Source organism: Saccopteryx leptura, chromosome 1, assembly GCF_036850995.1.
Source record: "Saccopteryx leptura isolate mSacLep1 chromosome 1, mSacLep1_pri_phased_curated, whole genome shotgun sequence".
NCBI classification, from domain to species: Eukaryota; Metazoa; Chordata; class Mammalia; order Chiroptera; family Emballonuridae; genus Saccopteryx; species Saccopteryx leptura.
Genome location: NC_089503.1, coordinates 341,142,545 through 341,168,453, shown reverse-complemented (window position 1 = coordinate 341,168,453; position 25,909 = coordinate 341,142,545). Strand labels below are relative to the sequence as shown.

The 25,909-nt window shown below is 38.8% G+C and overlaps 1 protein-coding gene across 2 annotated transcripts in view; it reads left to right on the top strand.

The window, feature by feature from the left end:
- Positions 1-25,909, top strand: part of CYB5R4 (cytochrome b5 reductase 4) — a 95,629-nt gene that overhangs the window by 68,907 nt on the left and 813 nt on the right. For both annotated transcript variants that reach the window (XM_066358934.1, XM_066358933.1), the window contains exons 11-15: positions 6,206-6,346; positions 8,188-8,340; positions 11,010-11,160; positions 11,466-11,552; positions 21,955-22,119. In XM_066358934.1, coding sequence (XP_066215031.1) covers positions 6,206-6,346; positions 8,188-8,340; positions 11,010-11,160; positions 11,466-11,552; positions 21,955-22,119 — 697 coding nt within the window. The remainder of the gene's footprint in view (positions 1-6,205; positions 6,347-8,187; positions 8,341-11,009; positions 11,161-11,465; positions 11,553-21,954; positions 22,120-25,909) is intronic.

Genomic DNA, 25,909 nt, shown 5'->3' with positions numbered 1-25,909 from the left:
AATCATCAAAGGCTCTACTTGACTTTTCAGAGTGAACACAGAATATTTTCTCTTTTGAAATTGGTAGGATTTGCTCCTTGTTCCAAGTATTTCAAAGTTTCACAGTTTGATACGCCTTAATGTGTGTCTCTCTCTATCCTTTGGCTGGATATTCGTCCCTTTGTACTGATCTTTTTATTATGGAAATTTATGACCTTTAGTTTTGGGAAATACTGATTTTTTTCCCCTCCATGGTCTTTTTTTGCTTTCTAGAAATATTTTTATTTTAAACCTTATTAACCAGTCCTCTTAAGAACTCTTGATTTTTGATTTTTTAACTTTTGTTCTTTTTTTTAGTATCCTATTCTTATCTTTTTAAAAAATATTACCATAGTGTTTTAGAGGGGTTTTTTCCCCCTCTCTATGTAATCTCTGTGTCCTCAAGGTTTGTTTGGTCTCTTATTACAGATCCGTTCTTTGAATGTCTGTTTGTCCTTGATTCTGTTCATATTTCAGTTTGGAACTCTTAAGAGCCAATTGGAAACTGTGCATTTGGGTTTGGCTTGTCAGCAGTAATATATTAACTAAATAGTGCGATCATTCCTATGGGAAAAGTCTGATGCAGTCTTTTTTTTTTTTTTTTGTATTTTTCTGAAGCTGGAAACGGGAAGAGAGTCAGACAGACTTCCACATGCGCCTGACCGGGATCCACCCGGCACGCCCACCAGGGGGCGACACTCTGTCCACCAGGGGACGATGCTCTGCCCCTCCGGGGTATCACTCTGTTGCGACCAGAGCCACTCTAGCGCCTGGGGCAGAGGCCAAGGAGCCATCCCCAGCTCCCGGGCCATCTTTGCTCCAATGGAGCCTCGGCTGCAGGAAGGGAAGAGAGAGACAGAGAGGAAGGAGAGGGGGAGGGGTGGAGAAGCAGATGGGCGCTTCTCTTGTGTGCCCTGGCCGGGAATCAAACTCGGGACTTCTGCACGCCAGGCCGACGCTCTACCACTGAGCCAACCGGCCAGGGCCTGATGCAGTCTTTTGTCAGTCTACAGAGTGAACGTTCTACCTTGCACCCAACAATTCAAAAGTTGTGTGGGGGGAAAAAAGGCTAGGGTGCCTGTAAAATTAAATTATTTTCTTACTTTTTCTTTTCTGTCTCTAAATATAGTTACATTCTCAGGTACTAGCATTATGATTTTAGCCTATGTATATGAAAATTGAGGCAGACACAGCTCGGCCTATAGCATATATCCAAATTTAGAGATCTTAGGCTTTATCCACTCTGGAGAGCAAACTTTGAATATTTGCCAGAATAAAAGAAGGTCTGTCATATGGCTGTTGTGCTATATAGGGGAGAATTTTTAGGAAAATTGAAAGTGGGAGTGCATCTAGGCTTCTAAAATGAAGTTTTTATCCTGGAAGTGATTTTAGCTCTGCCTCCACTGTGATGCAGAGGTATTTGGTCCTGCCATTTCTGAGCCTTAAAGGGAGCTTCTATTTCAAATGGGTTGTTGATTCTTTGTTTTTTTATACTTCTAGCTTAGGAATCAGCTTTATTGAGTCTGCTGTGTCAGTTATCAATAACCTCTTTGGCTTTTCAACTCCCAAAGTTTTTTTGCTATTTAAAATTTTCATCCTTTTGTCCTTGGAGGAATATTTCTTAATAAACAACTAAACATTGGCCCTGGCCAGTGGCTCAGTGAATAGAGCATCAGCCCAGCATATGGACATTCCGGGTTCAATTCTCAGTCAGGGCACATAGTAGAAGCGATCATCTGTTTCTCTTTCCCTTCCTCTCTCTCTTTCCCTCCCGCAGCCAGTGGCTCTATTGATTCGAGTGTGGCCCCTGGTGCTGAGAGGATAGCTCGGTTGGTGTCAGCCTCAAGCACTAAAAATAGCTCAGTACTGGAGCATCAGCCCCAGATGGTGTTGCTCTGTGGATCTTGGTTGGGGCGCATGTGGTAGTTTGCCTCACTGTCTCCCCTCCTCTCACCTAAAAAACAAATAAAAAAAAAAACCAAAACAACCAAACACACATCTAAAACATTGTTGCTTTTACTTGCAATGGGGGGAGGGGGGGGGGTGTTGGAACTAACTTACTTTTATTCAGTTTACCATCTTTAAATATTTAAAATTACAAAAATATGTGGGTAATGTTTTAGTTCTCAGGAAAGTATCAGGTAGCCATATTTTGAGTACATATGGTGTGTAGAAGGCTATTTTAGGCACTGTGGTATGAAACAAATAAAAGGCATCAGAAATTGCTTATTTTCCCCGGTGGAGGCAAAAACATACACAAATGTGAGGTTGAAGAATACTTTTATAATGAAACAGGCTAACAAGGGCAAGGTATATAGTACAAATTGAGCATATTCTGAGGTAATCCCAAGTGAACAGAATAGCTTAAAAAAAAATTACCAAAAGCTACAAAGGGCTTTCCAAGTAGAGCTTCAAATTGTTATTGGTACTTATTGAGCCAGGCAATTTTCAGGTTGTAGAGAAAGAAACATGTAAGCTATGTGTGTGGAAGGTTAAATATAATTATAGTTTAATTTTACCAAAGCATGAGGTCTGAATTTTGTGATATTAAGTAGGGTGGGAGAACGTAGAGGAATAACGGCCTGATCTGACAGATCTGAAGGGATTAGGTAAGATACAATAAAAAGAGGTATTATTAAAGTGAAAGCCCTTGCCCCAATAAAAATCAAGTCCAAGAAATAAATGATACTGAGAACCATGGCTGACCTCCATTTGGAAATAGTTAGAATGAACATTGCTTAGTTATTCTTCTCTGTAATTTACCAAAGCTTCCCATGAACTTGTTATCCCAGCCATAAATTTCTCCTTGAGTCATGAACCACCAGCTTTAGCTTTCTTATTTGAAATTGGCTCCATGCATATATTTTTCAGTGAATTGGGTTTTCTACTTGGGAATATGACTCAGGGTTTATGGGATATTTTCAGTTATTTGACTAAATTAGCACAGATAATTTCTTCTTTGTCCTTTTCCTCCTTAAACCAGGATAAAAGCTATAGATTATTTTATTCACTAAAGTAAAGCTGAATACTTAAAAATTCAAGGTATTATGATTAACTTGATGCCAGTATCTTTAAATGTTTAATACATCACGTGGTTCTTAGGTTTTCAGTATAATTTTCTAAAATTACTAATTAGCATACTGGCTTCCTCTTACTGAAATTTCTTAACTAAAGGAAAGTTAGTTTGAAAATAATGTAAGTTGAAGACTTTCAATGCAGTGCCTTCTCATGTCAGATCTAGAATTTACTTTCCATTTTCTTGTTTAATGCTTACAAAGCCAAAACCTGACACTTACCTAATGGCATTGTCCCGATACAGTAGCCAGGACATCTGATTTATACTCGTTTTTCCTCATGTGCGTCAGCTATAGTTTTCTCTCTCCTCAGTCCAGTTGAACTATTAAAACTCTCTTAAATTCTTCTTAAAATTTTTGGAACCTATAGTTAGGATGTTCATTTGAAAATGGTAACAGCCTTTTGTAGGAAAGATGTTGAAATTATCCCAGTGGTGTTAAACAGAAAGAATGCTATGTTAATTCTCTAACAAAGAAAGCTGGTAAATCACTGTAACACTCACGGTTTCCTTGTTTTCCAAGTATAGTTGAAAAGATGCATACTAACTGTAGCAGATGCTTTCCAGCAAATGCTAGAGTGACATGAACTTGTTCAGTCAGGAGGTGAACCTTTTCACCAGCAGTGAAGTTATCAGAAGGCCATGAAGTCGATTTGATTAGAAGAAAGCACCACATCCTTCATACTTGGACTACAGGGGCACCTGCCCTGGATTTCACGCATGGAGAACTCCACAATGGCTGTCCTCCAGCTATACCTCTCCCAGAGGATGAAGAGTGTGCAATGCCAAGAAATGTCTGCCTGGGCTTCACGCCCCAGATACTGGAACTCCAGAATTCCCTGCCCAAATGGCCCTAAAGCCACTTCTATCCAAGAATTGCCCAGGGCTATGTATGGGGTGAGCTGTTAGAACAGCATGGACATATGGGCTGGTGTGCCCACAACTTGGGCGAGAAGAGTAGGGGGCAGGCCATGGACAGTCAGTGGAGGTGCCGCTGTTCTCTTCCTGCATGGAACTCTGAGGGACTCAAGAATGTAGAATTTGAACCTAGCCTCCTAGGACATTTATGAAGGTATATGTCAAGGTACAACATAAAAGGTATTTTATTTAACAGTTATTCATCTAGTTTCTAACTTAAATGTTTAGGTATGTAGTATGTGGACCTCTGATTGTATTCTTACTCTGGGTCCCAGAAGGGTCTGGAAGAAGTGATAAGTAGATCATTGGAACCTTCATGCCTTCTTGTAGGTGAGAACATGTCTTTTGATCTTTTGTCAGTCTAGTACTGGATTAGGTCTCCAGGATAACTTTAGGATGGTACCTTTAGCTGTAATCTGGTCTCCACTATGCCTTATCACTATAGTGAGGTGACTGGAATGATGTCTCAGGCTTTGTAGACAGCGATGCACTCTAAACTTAATATGCATACCAAGCTACCGTGGTGGCAGGTGGAATGATTTAGTGACGGGTCTTTAGGGCACAAAAGGGACAAGGGAGAAGAAATTGGATGATATTGTTGATAAAATAATTTCTTAGAATTATGCATTTTAGTTTTCCACTAACCATTGATTATTATAAAGATATTGAGCTTTTGCCTGAGCAGGCAGTGGTGCAGTAGATAGAGCATTGGACTGGGACACAGAGGACCCAGGTTCAAAACTTCAAGGTTGCTGGCTTGAGCATGGGTTCATCTGCCTTAAGTTTTGAGGATGGCTTACCAGCTTGAGGGTGGGGTTGCTGGCTTGAGAGTGGGATCATAGATGTGACCCCATGGTCATTGGCTTGAGCCCCAAGGTTGCTGACTTGAAGCCCAAGGTCACTGACTTGAGCAAAGGGTTACTCGGTCTGCTGTAGCCCCCTGGTCAAGGCACATATGAGGAATCAATCAATGAACAGCTAAGGAGCCGCAAGAAAGAATTTATGTTTCTCATCTCTCTCCCTTCCTGCCTGTGTCCCTATCTGTCCCTCTCTCTGACTCTTTGTCACTGTAAAAAAAAAAATAATAATAAAAAAAAATATATATATATGGGGGGCTTTCATGTCCTGTGATCTGGATAAATCTTTTGGCACATACTTAAATATTTTTAGGTTAAAAAAAAAGAGGAAATAATTAAGAAATGCTTTTCCAGGGTTTTTTGATACATCTCTATAAATGCTGTATTCTAAGGAAATAATGAAACAAACCACTATTGTCAGTCTACTGTGGTATACTGTTTACACCCAAAAGAGAATTAGAAGTGAAAAGATTAACAGTTTCAGAACTTCTGTAACAAGTTTTTCTAACCCAGGGGGTAGTATTTTGCTCTATACACAAATAATATTTTCTGACCTTAGGATATTAATTTCATAATTTCTGGTATTCTTAGAACTACTTGATATCTTTTGTTTGTATTTTAGTACCACAAACTTGACATCTTCAGGTTTTTACTTAAATTGATTTTTCAGATAATCAGAACTTATACTCTTAAACATACTTTTTGTTTTAATCATTTTTGACAGTTAAAATGGTCTATAATTCATATACATATGTAATATAATATACAAACATGGAGACACAAGAATGTTTATTTTTAATGCTTTTATTAAATAAATATTTCTAAACTTATTTAATAATGTTAATGTTAAACTTTCAGTATTGAGTTTCAGAACTTTTCTATTCTATAAGAAAGGAATTTAGAATGTAGATTTGTTGCTTGTCAAATATTTTTCACATCCACAATTTAAGCATATAACTTGTTAATATAAGGCTTTTGAAAGATAGAATTATAAAACAGTGAATTTAAGAAATAAATTAGGTTTTAATTTCTTAGAATGTAATGTTTTTAACATTCTATAATAACTGATATGAGGAGTATAATACTCATTTTATAAAGTTTGTTTTCAAATTATAGATGTATTCACAGATTTTAGAAAAATAAGTATCTCAGGAAATAAAATGGAAAAAATGAACATTATAAGGTTGTCAAAATACTGATGAATTTAAAAAATATATAGGCCTTTTAGCAAAATTCAAGTTCAACTAAAGAGCAAAAGCTGAATCTGTGCTTTCACTTAGTATGTCTAGTATTATTCTTAATTTATTCATCAGTAAGAGAAAATGAATCATTTTTTTAGGTTTGTACTACAGAAAGTGCCAGTTGATTTCCAAGGAAGATGTTACTCATGATACGAAGCTTTTCTGCTTGATGCTGCCACCAAGCACTCACCTTCAGGTGCCAATTGGACAACATGTTTACCTCAAGCTAACTATTACAGGTAAGGCACGTAGAGGCTTCTTTTATAAGCAGTTCAAAATCACTACTGATCTCTTTAGGAAGTACCCACTTAGGTTATTTTTAAATGCTCTGGGACTGCAAGACTTAGGGATACCCAGATTCTAGGTTTGTGGATGCAGTATTCCTACATGTTGGAACCACAGCCATGCCACAGTATTGCATGGAACAGAGAAATTGCCACCAGTCACAGAGGTGGTTTCACCAGTGTTGTAATTTATTACTAGCAAAGCCTTAGAGGAAAGAGGGGAAGGAGTGGAGTATACAAATGCCCCTCCGCGAAGACCACTCCTAGAAACACTTAACAGCATCTCTTAGAAGCCACTTATAGTGTGTCATTTATGAAGTTGAATTTATAACATTTCAAGATTAGTGATGATTATGAATGATTATATGTGCTACCAGTTTAAGAAGATCTGTAAATGTATTTCTTACTGTGTGGATTCTTTTATCCTTCTTTTTGTCCTATAATTACCTCATTTATTTGTTTGAAATATCCTTCTTACTGATGTCTTGCCTTTTCCTGGCCTTTTGAAGTTGCAAAAGGTAACATTCTCATGTCAGTTCTGGTGTTTCCAGGCAGGATTTGGTGGATATGGTCTACTGTGATGGCACTAGGAAGTTTTTCTTGTCATCACCCAACGCCATCTAATTCAATAGCTGCTCTCCTCCCCAGTGCAGCTATTGTCAGTGTTACAGAATTTACAGATAGATGGGTTTTGTGTATGTGTATGTCAAGCAGCCATGCGTGGGATTGTTGACTCTCAAATGTATGATGAGGCCCTGGCCAGTTGGCTCAGCGGTAGAGCGTCGGCCTGGCGTGCGGGGGACCCGGGTTCGATTCCCAGCCAGGGCACATAGGAGAAGCGCCCATTTGCTTCTCCACCCCCAACCCCTCCTTCCTCTCTGTCTCTCTCTTCCCCTCCCGCAGCCAAGGCTCCATTGGAGCAAAGATGGCCCGGGCGCTGGGGATGGCTCCTTGGCCTCTGCCCCAGGCGCTAGAGTGGCTCTGGTCGCGGCAGAGCGACGCCCTGGAGGGGCAGAGCATCGCCCCCTGGTGGGCAGAGCATCACCCCTGGTGGGCAGAGCATCGCCCCTGGTGGGCGTGCAGGGTGGATCCCAGTCGGGCGCATGCAGGAGTCTGTCTGACTGTCTCTCCCTGTTTCCAGCTTCAGAAATACAAAAAAAAAAAAAATGTATGATGATTCCTCTTTCTTTGGAATTTGGCTAGCTAAAATATGACAAGAATTATTATTAATTTTATCCAATTATTAAATGTATTCTTAAAAGTAATTGGATTAATATTCTTTTTATTCAGTTACTACAGCAATATGTACTATATTAAACATTAAAACAATTCAAAGTGTATAAAGTAAAATGTGAAAGTCTTCCCTTCCTCACACCCAAATAAATGGTCAGTAACAATTGCTAAAAATTTGATGTATGAAATTATTATGTAAGTACCTTCTTAAATCTCTGTGTAAACATTTGATGTCATTTTTGTTGTGACCTATTACAAATGCTATATTCTGATAGAATAAATGATTGTCTAAGTTTATTAACATAAATGCCAGTCTTATGACATACTTAATAAAAACAGATTGTTTATATTATGGATAAAATATTAATTTGTTAAAATAATTTCAGCACATATAGGCTTGGGGTATATATATCTGTACTATATACATTAGAACATACAGTTAGAACTATATAAACATTAAGTAAACAGTTTTAAATATATAGATTGTATCATAAAATGTGTTTATCTTCATTCAGAGTTTTGAGATATTTAGAATTAAATTTATTCATCATGACTTTTTCTAGGTACTGAAATAGTGAAGCCATATACACCAGTATCTGAATCCTTGCTCTCAGAGTTCAAGGAACCAGTTCTTCCCAACAACAAATATATCTACTTTCTGATCAAAATCTATCCTGCTGGACTCTTCACACCACAGCTTGATCGTCTTCAGATTGGTTAGTATTTTGGATTATTTTTGTTGTTGTCGTTTTTTACCTCATTTGTGTTGTAGTTTGGATTACATGTTATCCTGTAGTCTAGTTATCGCCATCTGGGAGTTTATCAAATATCTTAAACTCAACATGTCTGCAACCAAAGTCATAAAGTACTGTTCATTCTTGGCCCAGTCTGGAGACTTGAGCCATCTTTGAGTCTTCTCCTTTTTCTCCCTCCCAATCCAGTCAGACGGCACTGTGTCTGAGTCTGCCTCCCAGTGACTCAGTGACTTTCTAATTTTTCTTTTCTGTCCATTCATCAACTGAATAGATCAAGCCTTCATCATTTCTCTCTTGACTTCTAACTGGTTGTTGCCAACTGGTTAGTTGCCTCTGACTGGAGTCTCTTTCTAGTTAATCTGCGTTTTCTAGTTCTTTTTCCAAACTGCCCTGAGGATAGATTTAACCACATCGCTCTACAGCTTTGAAATCTCTGCCGGGTCCCCATTACCTAACTGATTTAGTCCCCTGCATGACCTGCAAAGACTCATCCTCCCTTCAGCTTCATCTCTCAGTGGACAGATCCTGTCGTATCCAAGTCCCACAGTGTGTCGTCCTCCTTCATCGGTGCATGCAGATGCCTCACCGAGGGCCCGTCAACCCTGTCTCTATAAAGTGCCCTTTTCAAAGAACTAAGCAAAATAGAATTTCTTTTCTGCATCTTCTCTCCTCCTCTGAACACCTGGAATACCTAACATTGTTCCAAGCTCTAAATAAGAATAAATAATATTTCTTCTTTACAAGACTTTGCATTTAAAGGTAGAGTGTCTTACTTATCTTTGTATTTTTGCACCTATCACAGCAGTTGGAACATTATAGGCTCTCAATAAGTGTATTTTGAAAGAATGACTGAAAGGAAATATAATGAAAATTATTAAGTTTTAGAGAATCTTTTACTCCTTTTTTCTGTCTTCAACTTTTCACTGCCTTTGCCTAACAGTAAAAATGTTCTTCTCTCTTCCCGCAGTGTTAGCAGTATATTGGAGTAACAGTGAAGTAGATCACTAAAATTTAGAAATACAGAAAATTATGTCATTTGCTGAAAGTTAAGCTTGGAAATTTACATATAATGATGTGATTAGTCATCATTTGATTACATAAATGAAAATATTGGCTATAAATGTGAACCTAACGAATTTTGGAACATGAACTAACCTAGTGAAGATGACTATCATGTTGTGAAATACTGACATAGGATTGTAATATAGCAGGTAGAAATTAACCAATGGCATTATATCCTATTTATAGAGACTGAGTGAACAGAGCAAGGTGGAAAGTTAGCCTCAAACATGGAAAAGAAAAGCGTAAACCACAATATCAATGTTTTTCCAACTTTATCCAGAGAGCCAGACACGGCACAAATACTTTATTCACTTAGAGGAATGCATACTGGCCTGGTAGTGGTAACTGCAGCCTCAGTATGGCCTACGGACTGTATTATAAACTTGTCCTCTTCTTTGTGGTCAATCCCATGTTCACCAAGCAACTTTTGTATGATTACTTTGGCCTTTCAAATCTGAAATGAACGAGATACCGTAGACGAGGTGTGTAGTGTTCAGGTTGCTAGACGCAGATAGCCTGGCTGTAAATCAGAGACCATTCTGGCATATATACTTCAATCTCTTGTGAATTTGATTAGCTTCGGGTACCTTGCCTGAGTGTAATCAGTTCCATGATGTTGGAAGGACTGGACTGTGGACAGGTTACCCAGTTAGTATCATTCTGTTAAGCTTCTTCAGTAATATCCTGGGAATATTCTGATCTTATGGTCCCTTTCAAACTATAACAAAGAGCTCTGTTATTTTCTAATATTCATCAGTTAATTCATGATTCATACTATCCTGCTATTTAAAAGAAAGAAAAAATTATAAACATCCAACCATTTAAAAATTTCAAATTGTTTTTAAATACGGACAGCTTTATTTTTTAGTTTTTAAATTACATTGAAAATTTCTGAAATTTCAAAAAATGGTTTTCTCTACTATTTTGGTTCTATATTGGGAAGTAGTACGTTACAAGTACAGTTTCTCTTCTTGCTTTGTTTTTAGAGGAATTGAATTCAGAACAGCTTGCCTTGTTTTAATCCATTAGTCTTTTCTGAGATTTGATAAAGGTGAAGTTAGCACATTTGCTAACATAAGATTTCAGAATACATTTTTATTTCAATTTTCTCTCCTCCTAGTCATCACTATTGTTAAGAATCAATATGTAAGTAGCAAATATCTGTCCTCTGCCCTGTACTGTCCAAGACAGGTAGGCATGGACTCTACTGTTGTGCTTGTCATTGAATTTAGCAGTCTTTTTAGAGCCTTTACTTATTAATAATTTGTGCTTACATACGTGGCAGTAGTTTGTAAATTAGAGACTCCAGATGGTTTGGGAGAATAATGGTGGGAAATGAGTGTAATAAAACTTCATTATTAAACTGATTACAGTGATACAATCCAGACATACTTGGGGGCCTACTGAGGACTCTTAAGACTCCTTCCATACCTTAACGACTGAGATGTCTGAAAGTTAAGCATTCGTCCTGATACTCACCAGTGTTCTAAATTTAGCCAGGTGTAGCCTTCTCAGTTTCCCTGATGTCTTTTTGTTTTTTCTGATTTAGTTTATATTTCATTGTTTAGGAGATTTTGTTTCCATAAGCAATCCTGAAGGCAATTTTAAAATATCCCAGTTCCAAGAATTAGAAGACCTCTTTTTATTGGCAGCTGGAACAGGCTTCACACCCATGGTTAGAATACTGAAGTATGCTTTGACTAATATACCCAGTCTCAGGTATGTAATTTTATCTTTAATTACTATCTTTTGTGAGGCTTTTAGATTAGTATAAGGTATTCTAAATTGCTTGATTACTCAGTGGACCTTAATAGACACGTTCTTATTCCCTCATTCATTTTTTAACTTGGCTTCCTCAAGTCCTAGCTATTTTATTAACTTGATTCTTTTTCTTTTTCTTTTTTTGGTTACCTAATTGGCACTAAAAAACATTTATGCTAGTTCCCCTTTAGATTTTCTATTCATGCATATTTTAAATGCAATCAAAATAGTTCTTTTTGAGTTGTTGTTTTTTCTCTTTTAAGGAAAGTGAAGCTGATGTTCTTCAATAAAACAGAGGATGATATAATTTGGAGAAGCCAGTTGGAGAAATTAGCATTTAAAGATAAAAGGTATTAAAATGATACTAGCTCTACATTTAAATATTCATACATTTGTAGTTAGTTTTGGCATTATTTCCTTTGGGTAGAGTTTTTAATTGATGAGGAAGGTTCTTCAAGAAAAAATTAACTAATGAATAGTTTTGCAATATAGATAATGTTAATACCCCTCCCCCAAAGAAATAGTTTGATAAGATCAATGTGACATTAGATATGTATCAAATATACTGGGTTTGATAGAATCAATGTGACATTATATATATATTTCAGTATATACTGGGTTTTATGTTTATGTTATGTTATTCATACTGAGTTGGGTTTCAGAGTAGCCAAGTTGGTAATTGGAAGATTTTCTTGTTTAATAGGGATAAAATAAATTTGGTAAGATGGATTAAAAAAAAATTACATGCTTTTCTACTGCAGGATTTCTTAGACCCTTTAATACACTAATGTCTATAGTGGTTTTCCAAGGGGAGTTCTTTTGCATTGGTTAGTAAGATTCTGTTTGTTTTTATTTGTTTACATTAACATTTACTAATGGCTGTCTCACTAGTGGTCCTCAGTAGTACACACTTTGGGAAATGCTGGTGTAGTCTGTACAAGAAGTTTGAGTAAGGCTGAACTGAATGAGGCAGGAAAGATAGCAAAAGAAAATGTTTCATTGAAAAAAGAGCCCTAGCTCAGGCAACTGAAATAAAGTAATTTAAATGGATATCTGCCCCATTTCTTCTAAAGAAATTTGAAAGCAGTAGGAAATTCTAAATAAGTTTTTTAAAAGAGTGAACTGGATAACTGAACATACTTTCTATAATCATCAAAAGTTATTTCTAGTAATTTCAGGACTTTATGAGTATCTGAAGTAAATATTTATGTTTATGGTAATAGTTCTAGGCTGTATAAAAGTTAAAGACCTCACAAACTGAGCTCTTTCTCCAGGAGCTCCCAGTTCTTCTGAAAATTTTCTGAATATTCTTAATATGGTAATGTTGTGGTCTTTTCTAGTGTTTCTCTTTCCTGTTGTCTCCGTGGTCCTCCTCTTTCTCTTCTAAAAAATGACCTTCACAAATTAAGGATGGCCTGAACTTACTTGTCTTTGCAGTACTCACTCTTCTCACATACTTAAGACATAAATCTAAGAGTATTTACCATATGTAGGTACTTGTATAGCAATGTAGAGCATGCTTTATAAAGAAATACAAATTCCAAGGTTTCCAGGTATCTTTTTCACTAATTTTTGAGGTGGAAAATTGGATAGCATTTATTGTAGAGCCTAAAGACCTACATTCTAGTTTTCATTTTACCTTTCAAGCTTGAAACTTGATTCAAAAAATTACTTAACACTGTGGGCCTATTTAGCTCAAAATAAAATGACATCCCTCCTACTTTCCTACTTGCTTCAGAAGGCCATGGTGAGGCTTAGACAAGTGTGTGTAAATGCTTTGGAAACTGTGAAGCCCTACCTCAGATATTTGAATTGTGGTTATAGAGGACCCTTATGTACGTGTGTTTCGTTTCTGTATTAACTGTTTGAGCTCCAGTTTTTCTAAACATTTAAAGGAATTTAAACACATATAGGTAGGCTTTTTTAGCTGGATTTTTTTTTAAAGTATTTCTGGCAGTGTTTTTAAATTCTTTAAGATAGTTACCTTATAAAAGAAAATTTCATTTACCAGTATTTTACGGAACAGACATAATACTTTCAGTCTATTTTAACAGAGTTTAACTTGATTTCAGAAGTAATTGGTAAAACGGAATGTATTGATAGCCTCTGAACATAAAGTGTCTTTTAACAAAGTCAACTGTGTGTTTTGTTTGTTCTGTTCTGTTTTGGTCCACATAATTTGGGTTGGTGGAGTTGCGTAGGCTGCAGTATTGAGGATGAGGAAAGGCCCCTTTCCCCACTTCTGGATGACTGGCTCTAACAGCACTCACCAGGTGAGTGATGCTCTCCAGCTTGCTGAGAAAGGTGACAGTGGTCCTGCTCTGGCCTGCCTGTCCCTTCCCTCTTCCACTCCCCTTTCTCTACTGCCCTTATCTCGCTCCTGTGCTCTCACTCTCTCCTCCCTCGGCCCTTCCTCTTACTGGAGACACAGCTCTCCTTGCTGAGGCCGTCTGTTGGCACCAACTTCTGGCACTATGTAATTTATGCTCCCTAGAGACTCATGGTCAGGCTCTCACTGGAAAATGGAAAAGCCATGCTTGTGTAGATGTCTTTGGAACATCTGTCAGGAATTTTATGATATTCTGAGTCTTTATGCAGGTACAAGAGGAACCTAGCCTCAAAGGCTTATTGATGGCTTTTTAGTACTCTTCACTCAAAAATATAATTGTTGAGTTTCACACATTAAAGGAGAGTAAAATGTCCAGATTTAATATAGGGCAGTGGTAGGCAAACTCATTAGTCCACAGAGCCAAATATCAACAGTACAACGATTGAAATTTCTTTTGAGAGCCAAATTTTTTAAACTTAAACTATATTAGTAGGTACATTCCTTATCGAGGTAGCGCCCACACGTGGTATTTTGTGGAAGAGCCACATTCAAGGGGCCAAAGAGCCGCATGTGGCTCGCGAGCAGCAGTTTGCCAACCAGGGCTATAGGGTAATTTTAGTTAGTCACATCTGTATTTTAGTGTTTAAAGCTATGTTTTTTTTATATTAAATCACCCTTTCCTACATCTTGCCTCTCCTAAATCACTTCTAGGTTTAATAATAAAGTGTCTGATAACAAAATGTGACATCTGAACACATATCTTTGGTTAAATTAATACTGGATTGTGAATATAAAAATTTTTTTTCTTATATTTTGTAGTTAAAACAAGTGAAATATTCTACTGTTTGTAGGATTAGTGCTTTGTGGAACAAGAAGGGATAGGAAGGATGGATAAGGAGGCTGGTATATGATCTAATAGTTTCATTTTCAGCAAGCGTGCTATGCTTGTTCTCAGAGTTTATCTAGATAATATCATTAGCAAATAAAATTCCTAGAAATGTCATTGTGTAATGGAAACCTATTAACTTTGTGACCTTAGCAAGTTACTTGATCTGACTGAGCCTCAGTTTTTCCATCCGTAGAACAGGGATATCAATACCTCCGTTACAGAATTGTTTGGATATGGGGGCAATGAGATATCATATGTAGGTCCCAAACCCAGAATCAGCATATTTGTAACAGCTATTCATTTGTGAAAAATTCATATGAGCATCTGCTGTGTGCCTGTGTCTGGGGCACAGCAGTGAACAAGATACTGTGCTGGCTTATTTCCTCCTGCAGCCCGGGGAATGTGTATTTTCATGCTTCCTGTTCTAAACGGTGACAGACGTGTGCAGTAGCAGATGCAGCTAATTACTGTGTATACTCAAATCCAGGTTGTTCACTCGTCTCCTAACTACTGAGCAGTATTAGGAGGCCTGGCTGACTGTTCACATTGGCCCACGCTTCCCCTCAGTAGAATGCACGGCCTCTGGGAGGTCTTAGCCTTTGCAGAACTAGTTTCAAGGGACTGGACAGTTTGACAGTGAGTTTGAATTCTGGGCAACATTTATACTGTATAAATAAGTATTTTTCTCCTTTTCAAAGTCATCATTTTTGGAGAGAATAACCTTATTTTAGTAAAGCTAGTAGCATATACTTTTATATAAATAGTGGAATTTGTTAATTTGCTGATTTTCCCACTCTATTTGCAAAATTAATACATATTTATAGGAGAAAATGTAAGGAAAAATCACTCAGAACCCTACTGTTTAAGGAACAATTATTAAGATTTATGGTCTGTATCCTTCCATTCTCTCTCTCCCTCCCTTCATCTCCCTCTTTCCCTCCCCCTCCCTCTCCCTCCACCTCTTTCCCTCCTTCTCTCCCTCCCCTCCCTTCTTCCCTTTCTCCCTTCCTCCCTTTCTCCCTTTCTCCTTTTCTCCTTGCCTCTCTTGCTCTTGGATACACACATACGCACATATATATATACATACCTTTTTGCTTTGTATTTTTAAAATAAAACAGTTAAACTGACTAGACTTTTTATAACTACATTTCTACTTAATGTATTGTGTATATTCTATATATAAAATACTTTAAAGCAGTGGCTCTCATCCTGGAATGATTTTGTCCCGCATCCTTCCTCCCCATACCTCAGGGGACATGTATGTCTGAGGACATTTTTTATTGTAACAACTGATAGAGGAGGTTCGGTGGGTACCTAACTGGTAGAAGCCAAGAATGCTACTAACGTCCTGCAATGGACAGGACAACCCCCTACAACAAAAATACCCACCCCAAAATGCTGACAGTGCTAGTTGAGAAAACCTTCACTATACCATGATTTTTAATAGCTGCCTTCAGTCTGTGAGCATACAACAATTTATTTAACCACTCCTCTACTGTTTGACACAGTGCATAGAAGTTGCTTTGTAACTCTAACTATGCAGGATAAAAATTCATCATGTGAGTCACTAAGTCCAAGTGGACTAAGGCTATTTATTGAAGCATTTTGACAAATAGCCTCTAGAAAGGTAAAGAATATTATATCCAACACACTTACACTGTGAGGCCCTTAATTTCCCTCTGGAAAGGATGTGGCTAATGATTGAAACATACTGGAAAGGGACAAAGGATTCCAAGCAGCGAGGGAGTGGGGCGAAGGACAAGGGGTCATGTGCCCAGTGATAGCACCAACAGATCGTGTGCCGCACATCGAGCGTCTGCGTGCTACCTTCGCAAGTGTGTTTAATGTGGGAAACATACAGAATGACAAGGACTACCCTAGTAGGAGACAAGCTCTGAAGTACAGCAGTAACTGTCAAGTCTGTGCTTTCGGAGGAACAAATCGCATGGTAGAGAAGGTTAGGGAGAGGAAGTCTGTTTTTGTGAGGGGAGCTCAGAACTTCGTGGAAGAAGGGGCTTCTGGGCTGGGCTTTGGAAAAACAGTATTTCATGAACAGGAAAAGAAATTTGATTTGTAAGATTTCATGAGCAAAAACCTGGGGGCCAGCCCTGGCCGGACAGGTCGGTTGGTTAGATCACCGTCCTGAAGCACAGAGGTTGCCAGTTTGATCTGCAGTCAGCACAGACAGGACAGATCAGTGTTTCTCTCTCCCCCACTCCTCCTCTCCCTTTCTCTCTCTAAGCAAATAAATAAAGTTAAGGAAAAAACAAACACACACAAGGGCCAGGATGTTCAGAGTGTTTTTGCAAAAGAGCAGAGTCCAGTTCTGTTGAAGTAAAGACAGTGCATGTAGGAAAACAATGTGAAATACCGGTAACTAAAAATAAAACCATTAAACTTTAGATGCATATTAGAGGGGATCTCAGTGGTGATAGCTTCTCACCCTCTTGTTTTACAGTTGAACAAACAACGTAGGCTAAAGCCAGGTGCTGGGAGACCTTGAATGCAGGCATGTACTAAGTGACTATGTACTAGATGGCTGTGGGAGGGCCCAGCAGCACTTGGCAACTTCCCTCCCTTTCTTACCCACAGGGTCCGAGATAACGACCCACGTGTTTCTGTCCTCTGGCATTGGTATTGGGACAAGCAGTGCGTTATTCTCGCTTACGAAAGCAGAAGCCTGTGATTGCAGAAGCATAAGTAAATTGAACAATGTGCTTTAACCTCTCTTTCCCCCCAGCCTGCGGTGCTCACAGATTCGTGGTTCCCTGATCTGGCCCTTTTACCACTTTCTGTTCCTCCCAGATACTCCTTAACTAGTGTGTTTCATAGACTGCTTTTCCATGGGTCATGTTCCCCTAAAGGGCACTGTGATTAAATGACTTTGAGGAATAGTGTTTACCATATTACTTTCTTGAGGTTTTACTCTGAACTTAGCATATTCAAGGCTTTGAGAAGTTCTAAATTTTTTTATTTTTTTATTCATTTTAGAGAGGAGAGGGAGAGACAGACAGAGAAGGTGGGGGGAGCTGGAAGCATCAACTCCCATATGTGCCTTGACCAGGTCGAACTGGCGACCTCAGCATTTCCAGGTCGATGCTTTATCCACTGCGCCACCACAGGTCAGGCCAAAGCTTTGAGAAGTTCTAAAGAAATCTATTTAACTTGTTTTTAACTCAGTAGTCCCAGATTTATTTGATAGCCGTTTTTTCTGGAATACCGCTAACATCTCAAGGCACACTAGTGTTTCATAGATTCATTTTGAGAAATGTTTTCATTTCTCAAAATATATATAGTATAATTTTAACTCCTAGCTGCTCATTTTGTGAGCTGTTTTTTTCTGTTAGCACATACCAAGTTTTCCAGCTCTTTCTAGTATTTTTCTTTAGCTAGAGAAACCAGAAAGGGCTGGGGTCCCAAATACTCTGAAATACTCTCCTGTGGGCACTGACAAACTTCTGCAGCTTTTTAAGCAGAGCTATTATAAGAATGGATCTGGGTGTTCAGGAGAACTACTGGTAATGACATGTTAGATGGGTTAGGGCTAAGGCTGTGAGAACAGTGTTTCAGACAAGAGATGTAAGGACCTTATGTGGAGTTGTGGAAGTGAAAACGGAAGGTAGGGGACATATGTAAGAAATACAGCGGAGGAAGGTTTTGACAGCTGAGTGGCTGGAGAGTTAGTGGCTGGATGACTGCAGGCCCTGCACGCATGCCCTCCAATGCCACAAGGCTGTAATTGCTATAGATCAGTGATGTTCAACCGGTGTGCCACAGGAATTTTAAAACATGTAATACCTGACTATTTAGTCCGGGGCAATCACCTCTTTTCCTTAGATTGTCAGATAAAAAATGATAACAGCCAACACAGCAATAGCAATCTGGTGTGAATAAATCAAAATTATATATTTTTTTATAAGGTCGGCAAAAATATATTTTTGGGTGCCACAGAATTTTAGTAATTAGTTTATGTGTGCCGTGAATGAGAAGGTTGCAAATTTCTACTTTAGACAGAAAAGCATCTTCATTCAGAACACTTCAGAACAGGTGATTGGTTTCATAGTAACCTTCTATGTTTTGATATTATATAAGAAATCCTTCATTAAGCATTCTTAAGTCTTAATTGCTTCTGCTCCAGTTAAGCTCTTTTCTAGTCCTGTGAAGGAGATAAGCAGGATAGCAGGCTATTTACAATCTCTACTTTTTTTAAGTGAGAGGAAGGGAGCTAGAGAGACAGATTCTTGCATGCACCCCACACCAGGATCTACTCGGCAATCCTTGTCTGCGGCTGATGCTCGAATCAACCAAGCTATCCTCAGTGCCTGAGGTTGACGCTCAGACCAGCCGAGCTATCCTCAGTGCCTGAGGCTGATGTTCAGAACAACCGGGCTATCCTCAGTGCCTGAGGTTGACGTTCAGAACAACCGAGCTATCCTCAGAGCCCAGGGCCAACGCTTGGACCAGTCAAGCCAGTGGCTGCGAGATGGAAAGAGAGAGAAAGAGGAGAGGGAGAGGAAAAGAAGCAGATGGTTTCTTCTCATGTGTCTGACTAGGGATCAAACCTGGGACATCCGCATGCTGGGCCAATGCTCTATCCACTGACCCAACTGGCCAGGGCCTGTATACAATGCTCTTAAAAAATTACATTCATGCCCCTCTTAACTTTTCTATTGAATGCCCAAAAGTTACAGTCAAGGGACCATTATTTGAATGAATACAAAATACATGAGAAATTTACACCATTTATGTAAGCATCTCAGGTACTTATCACTCTTCAGCAGTTCCCTGCAAAAAAGTATGCCACTGACTATGCTTTTTGTTTTTTTAAGCATCTCAGTAAAGGAAAATTGTGAATATTTTCAGATGATAAGAATGCCAGTATATAAGATTTATTTATATATCTCAACAGTTTTGTTCTAGTGATAGACTTGTTGGAAATAGAGCCAGAGGAGATTTTTATTTTTAACTTAACAAGGCAATTGCTTTGTTAACTTTATCCAGTTGTTTATGTATAATTGGAAATTTCTTACGTGGTGGTTCTGCAGCTGTTTTTTGGGTCCCCTTTGGTAATCTGGTGAAAGCTTTGGACCTCCCTAGAAAAAGGCACAGGGATTCATGGACATTTTTATGTGTAGTTCAAAGATGCCAGCTTATGACTTTGTTCTTCTATTTACAATTTTAGTTTTAGTATGGCTTCTTTGTAAATAGTTTTTTTTATTTGTTCAAGTTTTTTTTATGCACTTATCTCAAGCCAGGCTTGGGTATAGCATCAAACAAGACAAACGAAGATCTTGCCCTTATGGAATAGTAAACAAATATTACATTCCAAGTTTATCTAAAACTATCTTAATTGTCCCTGGCTGGAGAGCTCAGCTGGTTAGAGCATCGTCCCAAAGCACAAAGGTTGACGGTTCGATCCCCGGTCAGGGCACATATAGGAACAGCTCTGTGTTCCTTTCTCTCTCTCTCTCTCTCTCTCTCTCTCTCTCTCTCTCTCTCTCTCTCTCTCCTCTCTCTCTTCCTCCCTCCCTCTTTTGCTAAAATCAATAAATAAAAATTAAATAAATAAAGTAAGTAAAACTATCTTAATTGTATGTGCTAGAAAGGAAGAATATATTAGTGAAGGAAAGCATTTAAGGAGGCTATTTTGTATAAAGTAGATTGGTATATGTGCTAAACTGAATGGGAACCTTGACGGTAAGAAATAAAACATAATTCTGTAGAGTTTTTAAAAATATAAAACCAGGATATTAGAATTGTAAAGATGTAGTTTTCCCACCTTGTTCCTCAAATGGACAAATAAGTCTTAGATGCTGAGGTCTAGGTGAGAGCTGGGGTTGGTTCTCTGCCCCCCGCCTGGCGCTCTCAGTTGGTCCGTGCGCTTGTGCCAGGCTGGTCAGCTCCTGGGGACCTTAACCCAACTGTGGCACAGCGACATGAGGGTGGCTATACCAGTCACATCCTATAGCTGTTCTCCTATCTGACACCCCGGCCCCCTTACAAGAGACATGCTCAATTTTTTCTTAAGATTGAGGTAAATGTATAATTAATTTCTAGTCTTGAGAAAATATCTGTTACTAGAAAATGTAGAAATACATTTGATCTGGTACTATTGAAAATGGTAAGAATTGCTGAAATGGAGCAGAGGGAACAGGTACAGCATAGAATTTTGAATTATTCACTTGGCGCTTTACCAGCCACTAAAACTGTGGGGAAAATGGTCTGTAACATTGTGAAACTTGGTGTGATGTTATTATTTCTTATTTTAATTCTGCACCCTTTCTTTTTCTTTTGTATGTTTAATTCTACAATACTTGAGTGCCTCCAGTGTATTATAATCTAGGGACATAGTGATTACCAAAGCAAAAGTGCTCCCTGCTCTTGGGGAGTTTATAGTCTAGTGGAGAAGGTAGACATTAACAAAATTATCATCTTGGTGTCATCTTTAAAACCTAAGTAAGGTCTGTGAGAAAAGGAAAACTTTTCCACAACACATACAACGAAGGACCCCGAAGGCCGCAGTGCTGCCCTGTGACAGTGATAGTTAGCTAGGAACTGAAGAATGAGGCATGGTGGGAGCATTACAGAAAGAGAGAGCATGGAAGTGTGAGGCAGTGACGACAGGGGGAAGCAAAATGCTGGGAGCAAGGTGTTGGTGAGGATGTGCGTATGGGGTGAGGCAGAGACAGGTCCCCAGGATAAATCTCAGGTTTCTGGCTTGTGCAACCAAGTGGACCCTGGCATCATTCACAAAGAGAATGTCAGGTGTGGGGTAGAGAGACTGTAAGTTGAAGTTCAGGACTTTGAGACAGCAACCGTAAAAAGTCAAATAGGCTGTTGGTTATAAGGGCAATGAATTCCTAAAAGGTTTGAGTCAGAGATTAAAATGCAGTTATCTGTAATAGCAATGTGTAGTTCTCTGAGATCCCTTAGAGCACTTGCTAATGAGCTCAATAAAAAATGCCAAATTACTTTCTAATCTGTAGCTAAAGCTAATCCTTAGTAAATATGGGTTTGACTATGTTTTTGTTAAATCTTTGCTTATAATCTATTCCAGTGCTTTTTAGCAAGTGTATCAGTTTTTACATATTATATCATTTACAGGGGGGGAAAAGATGTTTTAGTGACCTTGAAACATGTTAATCATATGTTAAAATAATAGATTTTTGTGTGTGTGTGACAGACAGAGGGACAGACAGGAAGGGAGAAAAATGAGAAGCATCAATTCTTTGTGTGGCACCTTAGTTGTTCATTGATTGCTTTCTCATATGTGCCTTGACTGGGGGGGGGGGGGCAACAGCAGAGCTAGTGACTACTTGCTCAAGCCAGTGACCTTTGGTCTCACGCCAGCGACCATGGGGTCATGTCTGTGATCCCAATGACCTGGTGCTCAGTCTGTTGAGCCTGCACTCAAGCTGGTGACCTCGGGTCTCAAACCTCATTCCTCTGCATCCCAGTCTAACACTCTATCTCCTGCGCTGCCCGTATGGTCAGGCAAAATAATAGATTTTTAAACATTGTTTCTTTTCTCTAGATTTGATGTTGAATTTGTTCTCTCAGCACCAACTTCTGAATGGAATGGCAAAAGGGGATACATTTCACTAGGTCTTCTTTCTGAATTTTTGAAAAGAAGTTTTGACAAATCCAAAGTTCTCATCTGTATTTGTGGACCAATGCCATTTACAGAACAAGGATTAAGGTGAGTAGCAATGTGGTAGAAAAAAGAATCCTCAAGCCCTTGCCACGTAGCTCAGTTGGTTAAAGCATTGTCCCAATTCACCAAGTTTGCAGGTTTAATTCCTTGTCAGGACATATACAAGAATCAATCAATGAGTGCATAAATAAGTGGAACAAGTCGGTATTTCTCTCTCCCTCTCCCCCCTTCCCCTCTCTCCCTCTATCTCCCTCACTCTCCTTCTCTCTCCTTCTCTCTCCTGCTCCCTCTTTCTCTCCCTCTCTTCCTTCCTTTCTATAATCAATCAATACAATTTTTTTAAAGTATATATTGTGTGTCTTTAAAAAACAAAGAATCCATAAGACTGTGAAATGAACATCTTCCATAAGAAGCAGATTTAGCTCTCTGTCCCTCCTATTCATGGGAACCTGCACTTTAAATATTCTGTTACAGCCTAAGAAAATGACAGAGTTTTTACTCTTCACGTGGGGGAAGGGTTGGAAGCTAAGATTATATGTAGAGTTAGATGTGAACAGAAAAGTACGATACAGCCAGCTCTCAATATCTCGGCAATATGCATACATTCACAAAATGGGTGACCTGGTCTTGTTTGGGACACTAGATTCAACCTCTTCTTCCACCAGTTTTATAATATATAATAATCAATGTTCACTTCATTGTAGCTTTTGATTATTCTTTGCCACTGTGTGGAAGTTAGTAAATAATACAGTGATCAAAACCAGACAGCAAGACAAAAAGGACAGACTAGAACATAGTAAGCCAAGAATAAGAGTTGAACTCTAAATAGTGAAAAATCAATAGTAGTGGCCATCTTATTTGAAATTCCCATTGATCTGATTGAACTCCAAAATTACACTTTGAAATATTTCGTTAAATATAGTCCCGATTGGATGTCTAGGTGATTTTAGCAGACGCCTGCCTGGATGCCCTGTGTTTCCTTGCTGGGTCTGTTGGTATAGGACTAAACCTACTATTTTCTAGGTGATTTTATCTCTTGCTATTTTATTTTTAATTTTAACTATGAAAAAGATTGACCTCAAAAGTAAATAGACTTTGTGTATTTCTGGACTTTAATATTAATACTTTCAAGAAAATGTACTTCTGCTAAGCCCTCTCAATTTAAAAATATTTTATTACTATTAAACTTCACTTTTTTAAAGCTCAAACAAAACTATTAAAATTATAGTTTAGAATTGATAACATGGTTTGAACTAAAGTAATTTTTCAGAAAAAAATGACTAAAAGCTATATTCTGCTTTACTGACACCGCTGTTTCAGAAGCGGCTTAGTGCTGGTGTTGTATATTGATAATGCTTTTAAATGATGAGAATCACAGACTCTTCCTCAGAAGGAGGCTGACTTTAAGGCCACGAAAGTCAGTTTCCAGGGCCTGAGGATGAGTCCCCGACAGCACCCTGACAGAGCAGGGGATTCTCCCATGAACTGGGCTGTCTCAGGGGCTCTTTGTTTTGGTTCCATGTGGAGCTTAGTTCACTTGCCTCCTGGAGCCTCAGTATAATTGAATAGAAGGCAGAGAAGGTTCTCGTGTTTTTTAAAATCAACTGCAATTTCTACAACTTTATTTTACCAGCGTTACCTCAGAGTTCATTACTCTGCTGTCCTACTAGCTGCCTTGCCCACAACTGTTCACAATTACCAAGCATCATACCTGGACCCTTGCTGCTGCTAATCCTTAAACAAGCTGCAGAGTTACCTGTGAGATGTAGCTGGTTCTTCAAGTTTAGAGCCCTTGTGAATTTCCGCGTAGGACTCTTATTCTTTCTTTGTTTTCCTTCCCTCACCCTCTTAATGGATGTGGTGTATCTCTCTAACTTGGCAGGTACATGAGTCTTACTATTATTTTGTGTCCTGACAGATGGCTCGCTCTGTGGGCTGCCCGCTCCTCCTGCCCTCCACAGTTAACCTCATGTCTGCTGCATAGGTTATATTAAGTATAACCATTCCAGACATATTTTTTATATTTGGTGAAAATTTCTTAAATTTGTATTATGTAATAACTCAGAAACCTATTTTTTAAATATAAATAAAAGCTTATGATTAGTCATAAAGTTTCTTTCATCCATTAAATGCCCACTTTATTACAGAGATGAATAAAACAGTCTCTGTTTTCAAGGCCCACATTGTCCGGTGATGTAAACAAATACACAGACTGATCACTCAAGTATGACCAGAATGTCAGAAGTACTCTTACTAGAGAGAAAGCCAGGTGTATGTTACTTCTACCTTGGCATGTGTCTGTTGGAGACATCCCCCACTTACGGTCGGAAGTACTTGCGCTGTGCATGATGACGAAAGCATTGCCAGTCAGAGGAGGTGGGGCAGGCTGGTAGAGGTAGGGAGAGAGCAAGCTGCACTGAGGATGCAGGTGTTCAGAAGGTGAGACTGGTGTGGCTCGTGTGCACCGCTTGCCAGGCAGACAGGTGTGGCTGGAAAGGTAGGACGGTGCAGACAGGGGGAGTGACCGCTGCACCAGGTTGGCCCTCATAACTCCGGTGTCCTACATACTGTCCTGCTGTCTGAATGTGTGTGGCTGCTCACAGCTGCCAATTTGAGTTGGAATTCCAGCTCTACCACTTAGAACATCTTACAGTCATTAGCTGGGTGTCCTAGGGCTAGTTACTTAACCTTTCCAGCTTTAGTGCACTCACCTGTAAAAGGAAATAAATAATACTTATGCTTGTAAAGTGCTTAGCACAGTGACTACATCAAGTAAGTACTAAATAAATGTTTATTATATTCAGAAGCATTTTAAACAGCCATTTCTAAGATTTTAGTCTTCATTTATAGTGTTTTCCAAGTTGAATTATCCATAAGCAATATTCCTTTTTCTGTTCATCAGAGAGAATAAAAATAGAATGCTTTGGGGATCAGCTCCTTACTTTGAAAACTGGTGAATAACGGGGGGGGGGGATGTTAAGCATTCATTTTGCCTTTTCTATATGAGCTATACTACAGGGTAACTTCTATAAATGAGAAGTTTTTCTTTATAGAGTGCCTCAGCTTATAAGTGGAGAAAGAATGACAGACGTAGATATCACCAATTTCAGTCTCTAATGAACTAATAATGGATCTATACATAGAGCATCGATAGTTGTTACATCCAAAAAGAAAAACAACCAGATATTATGTGCCTCCTGCTGGAAGAATACTGCCTATGAAGTAGCCTTCTCAAAGAGAATTTAACCTGTGTCTGATCCAGCCTCTAGATCCAATTTATTAAATTACAGGCAATAGAGGATGTAAGTACAGTGTGTCCGTAAAGTCACGGTGCATTTTTGACCGGTCACAGGAAAGCAACAAAAGACGATAGAAATGTGAAATTTCACCAGATAAAAGGAAAACCCTCCCAGTTTCTGTAGGATGATGTGGCAGCATGTGCACATGCTCAGATGATGACATAACACCGTGTATACAGTGGAGCAGCCCACGGCCATGCCAGTCGAGATGTGGACAGTTCAGAGGAAAGTTCAATGTGTTCTGTGGCTCACTAAATTTGAATCCATGACCAAAGTGCAACATGAATATCGGCATGTTTATAACGAAGCACCACCTCATAGGAATAACATTACTCGGTGGGATAAGCAGTTGAAGGAAACCGGCAGTTTGGTGGAGAAACCCCGTTCTGGTAGGCCATCAGTCAGTGACGAGTCTGTAGAGGCTATACGGGATAGCTACCTAAGGAGCCCTAAAAAATCTGTGCGTGAGCCCACATTGAACTGCACTGAATAGGTATGAAACTGGGAGAGTTTTCCTTTTATTTGGTGCAGATTTC